Below are 4,654 nucleotides of genomic sequence, written 5' to 3' on the forward strand. Positions count from 1 at the left end.
TCACACCTTCTTCAGGTCCTCGGGGCCGAAGGAGAGCGGCAGCAGCTCCTCCAGCCTCTTGACGATATAGGTGCCGTCTGCTTTGGTCAGGTAGATGTCCCAGTCTGTGCCGAACTGGAGGAGAAGAGCGGGGAGAAGTGCCTGATGCAAAACCTCCTCTTTGACTTAAATAATCCTATATTTTTGGCTGAGTTCGCAGGGAGCATCCCCTTCTATTGCAGGTATTTTGGGGCAGCTTTTTGGCATCACCTCTCCCAGCGGATATTTTGGGCTCAGATGCTGTGGTTTTGCCCCCACGGGGTGAGCCCTGGTGCCTCTGAACCTGCTGAATCCGACCTTCGAAGCAAGCCCCACGACCCATTAAATATTCACCACCCAAAAATGGGCTGTGGGTGCCAGGGTGCCCACGGGGAGGGAGGAGGCAAGAGCGAGAAGGGCTCTGCAGGGAGCTCAGCTTTTGCAGGAAACCCCCATTTTCAAGTTTGCCAGAGCTGAGGTGACGCCTTCGGGGCCAAACTCTACACCTCACAGCTCCCAGGGGGCATAAAACCCCCTGGGGAGGGTGAGTTAATGTATTACCACCAGGCACCAGCTCCAATGGGACAGGGACAGGGAGGAATACCCCTTTCCCGGTGGATAGTGCAATTTGAGGAGCCTGGAGCTGGCTCTGGGGACTGGGGGTTGCAACCCCCACCACCACCTTTGCATCTGTGGGTGTTTTGGGGCGGAGATGCCCGGGGTCGGGAGATGATGCCTGGGATTAGGGGATGATGCCCAGGGTCAGGAGACACGGGGCGCCCGCAGAAGCCGTCACCTCTCTCATCACTTGTCTGCAGGCACCGCAGGGCACGATGAAGTTGTCCCCCATGTCACTGCCAAAGGAGAAGGGCACAGAGCTCAGTCTCAGGTCAGAGGCGGGGGGGGGGCACACCTGCAGAAGACCTTCACGCACCAATAAATACAAAGCCACAGCAGATTTCCCCCCCCCCCAATCCCTCCAAAAAAACATGCAAAAACCTGCCTCCCCCCCCAAATCCACCCAGGCTGCTGCAGCAGAAGCTGCCCTTTGGGCGCATCGAGGAGTTTCCCGCTGGCCCCCCACCCCGTCCCTCACCGTGCTGGCTCTCGGTGTGCCCTCACCTGGCGATGGCCATGGCCCTGAAGCTGGTGTGCCCCTCCGAGACGGCTTTCTGGATGGCGGTGCGCTCGGCGCACACCCCCAGGCTGTAGCAGGCGTTCTCCACGTTGCACCCTGCGGGGAAGCCCCCAGCACCCACTCAGCCACCCCAACCCCGCTGACTTCCCTCCAGGCGATTTTTTTGGGGGGGTGAAATTTGCAAAGAAAAGCCGTTTCCCACGCGCACCGCCCGATCCCGGGCTCTCACCAACACCTTTCCCACTTCCCTTATTTATTTCCCATATTTTCCCACCCGCCGCGATCTTTGGCTCGCTCTGGGGTGGCGGCTGCCAAGAGGTAGCCGGGGGAGGGGACAATGGACCAGCACCCCACGCCGACCCCGCTGCACCCCCATGCATGGCCAAACGGTTGCAGGGAGGGACACCAAAACCCGAGGAGGGGCTCACACGGCCACGGCTTACCGGAGAAGATCTCCCCACCGGCGGTGAGCAGGGCGGCGCCCACCGGGAAGCGGCTGTAGGGGCAATAGGCGCAGTTTTTGGCCTCCCAGCTGCGACGCAGCAGGAGCTGCAGGCACTCACCCTGGGGCCGGCCCGGGGGGGCAGCGGGGGCCGGGTGCTGCCCGCTACCCTCCATGCTTGCGCCCGCCTGCCCTGCCCGCTGACGTTGCGGTTAAACATTTCCTCGCCTGGAAAACAGGCTGGCCGGCCCCACCGGGATAACGCCCCGGCGTGCGGACGAACCCCAGGAAGCATCTCTGACCCCTAAAGCATTGGGCTCGGGGAGTCCCGCACCCCCTCCCCGCCTGCTGCCTCATTTTTTCCGATTTCTCCTTTTATTTTTTTTTCTTTTTAGTTACCTCCTCCTCCTCTCTCTGTCCCAGCACCTCAGTTTTTCCACCGCCACCTCAGTAGTGTTTTTTTCCTCCCCACTTGAAAACTGGTTGCGCGACTCCACAGGAAAATGTCATTAAATCGCTCCTGGGGTCGGGGCGGGGGACACGACACAACAGCTCCTGATCAGTGAGATCAAAAGAAATAAATTAATTTAATTGCAAACAGAAAAAAAAAAAATTATATATACGACATTTTCCTGTTCCCATTTACCAGCAGGGAAAGCTGGCTGGAGACAGAGGCGATAAAAGCCCGTTTCGGGATGCCTGCTCGTGCCGCTTGAGCCCGAATTCGGTTTGGCTGGTGCTTCCACGGGAATCAGCCCACATGGGGTAAAGGGCTCCCAGGATGCCGGGCTGACCAGCAAATCGGTCTTTAATTAAAGCCCTCACTTTTCTTCTCCTTGCTGGAGGAGCTTAATGCTCCGTTTTCTGGCTGCAAGGACGGGTGTCACGGCCTCCGTTGATTTATCACTGGGATTTTAATCCAGTTTGCTGGATTTGGGGAGCATTTTGACCTTACCTGCTGGTTTTGCCAGCAAATCTTGGTGCTGGGTTGCTGCTGACAAGCCATGACAGGCTGGGACGCCGTGCCCGATGTGGCAGAGGCTTCTGAGGTGGTGTAAACTCTGGGAGCTGAGAACGGAGCACGGGGCAGCGAGAGGACTACAGGCACCCCAAGAAATCAAAGCTGGGATGCTGAGATCAGTATTGTCCCAGGGGACCCACCTTCCTTGCACTGTGCAGATGTTTGTTCACCCTGGAACCTAATGACGACAGTTAGCTATTTGCAAGGCCAGTCAGTCAAGGCAATAGGCGGCTAGAGAGGAGGAATTGGCAGCCCTAAATCAGCTCAGACCCCTTTTTTTCAGCTTTGAAAGTGCAAATCCTGGTGTTTTCCCCTCTAAAATGAGCTGTAAATGCTCCTGCACCCCCCCCCACCCCCCCCACCCCATTACACAGCGTGACACCCTCCCAAAACCTGGGAGAGAAAAAGGAAAACCAGCCCCAGGGCAGCTGAGGGGGAGGCACCGCAAGAGCAGACAGGAGCAGGGGGACCCCCCCCTCCTAAATAATATGGGATCTATAAATAAACGAGGTTTCCAGGAGGGTTTAAACCTGCCCTGTCGATACAAACGCCATGTGATTAAATAAAGAGTCCTTACCTCTGTTGACGAGGGCGAGAACAGAAATAATGAGAGACAGAGGCTGGCATGGAGAGAAACCTTCCTCTTTTGCACTAATTCACTAATTGCCACCTCCCCAAAACCATCCTCACACCGGGAGCAAACCACACGCCCCGAGCTCCATCAGAAAAGCCAAAACCCACACGAACTCATGCATTTTTTTATTATTTTGGGTGCAAAAACCTATGAGGCTGCTGAGGCCGCGGCAGCCTGCCTGCGAAGCAGCTATTTTAAGGTTGCAGTTGCTTCGCTCAAACCGTAGAAAAGCTGTGAAGCTGCTGGGAAATGGCTTCCCGCTCCCTGCAACACCCCATTTCCTCCCCAAATGGACTAAAACTGGGGGCATGCACTGTTATTTTACCCCCTTCCCCTCCCTGTTTTTCAGTCCCAAGGCAGCCAGAGCATCTTTGTGCAGCATCTGCAAGAAGCCCCAGGTGGTAAAAAAAAAGTGGAAATTAGGGTTTGAGCCAAAGAAGCTGAAGCCTGAACAGCCTCATCCTCCACTGCGGGACTGAAATCTCCCAGGAACCCCATGGCACTCCCCAAAAATCCCCCCCAGGCTGCAGCAGGGGGAAACAACATCTCGTTTTCTCCAGAGAGAAGCTGTCCTGGGGCCTTGGCCAGAGTTAAAAGCAACAGGTTAAAAGCCAAAAGCTCAGCCCAAGAGGGGCAGCAAGGAGGTCTGGGCTGGGCAATAATGGGGAAAAATGGGGCTTCTGGAGCAAAAATAAATGCCAGGATCTGCAAACCCCGGCGTGCAACGTTCATGTTTGGGGAGAAACCCCCCCTTTTCCCATGCCAGGGTCAGAACACGACATCCGACCCTCCCCGAGATCATCCCCCGGGATAGTTTCCCTCATTTCCCCCCCTACGCGAGTGGGCTTCGGCGCTGGGCTTCTGGCAGGGGGGAGGGAATATCTTTTCTTTTCCCGCATCTTTCATTCCTCGCCCGAGCACGGAGCGAACGCGCGTCCGGCGGCGTGCACGGCGGCGAGGGGGGCGTCCGCCGGCGTCTCCCCGAGCGCTGGGGGGGCCGGGGCGCCGCGGCGTCGCGGAGAGGTGGAGCAGCCCCCGGGAGAGCTGCGTCCCCGCCGCCACCGCCGCTTCCCCGCAGCAGGCGCAGGCGGCAGCCACCGGAGCGCGGCGGTTCCTCGGCCGAGCATCTCCGCATCCTCCGTGGGCCGGCGGCATCGGACACGGCAGCTGCATCCCACCGTGCCGGGGTAGGGGCTTTTACCCCCCACCCCGGGTGGGGAGGGGGGGTGTGTGTGTGGGGACATCCCCCCCACACACACACACATACAGAGCCAGCTTTGGGGTGTTGGGGTGGGGAGGGTCCCCACTGCTGGCCGGCGGGGCGGCGAGGGCCGTGGCGGCGGGGACGGGCTTAGCGGAGGCGTGCGGGAAGGCCGGGGGGGGCCCCTCGGCGGAGCGGAG

General features: G+C 58.7%; 1 protein-coding gene across 1 annotated transcript; it reads right to left on the reverse strand.

The window, feature by feature from the left end:
- Positions 1-1,774, reverse strand: CDA (cytidine deaminase). Its single transcript, XM_086476271.1, has 4 exons — positions 1,600-1,774; positions 1,141-1,252; positions 815-872; positions 1-114 (listed from the first exon to the last, which is right to left on the reverse strand). The coding sequence occupies exons 1-4, from the start codon at positions 1,772-1,774 to the stop codon at positions 1-3; spliced, it is 459 nt and encodes a 152-aa protein (XP_086332397.1).
- Between the last annotated feature and the right edge of the window lie 2,880 nt (positions 1,775-4,654).

Source organism: Leptosomus discolor, chromosome 20 (genome assembly GCF_034619465.1).
Source record: "Leptosomus discolor isolate bLepDis1 chromosome 20, bLepDis1.hap2, whole genome shotgun sequence".
NCBI classification, from domain to species: Eukaryota; Metazoa; Chordata; class Aves; order Leptosomiformes; family Leptosomidae; genus Leptosomus; species Leptosomus discolor.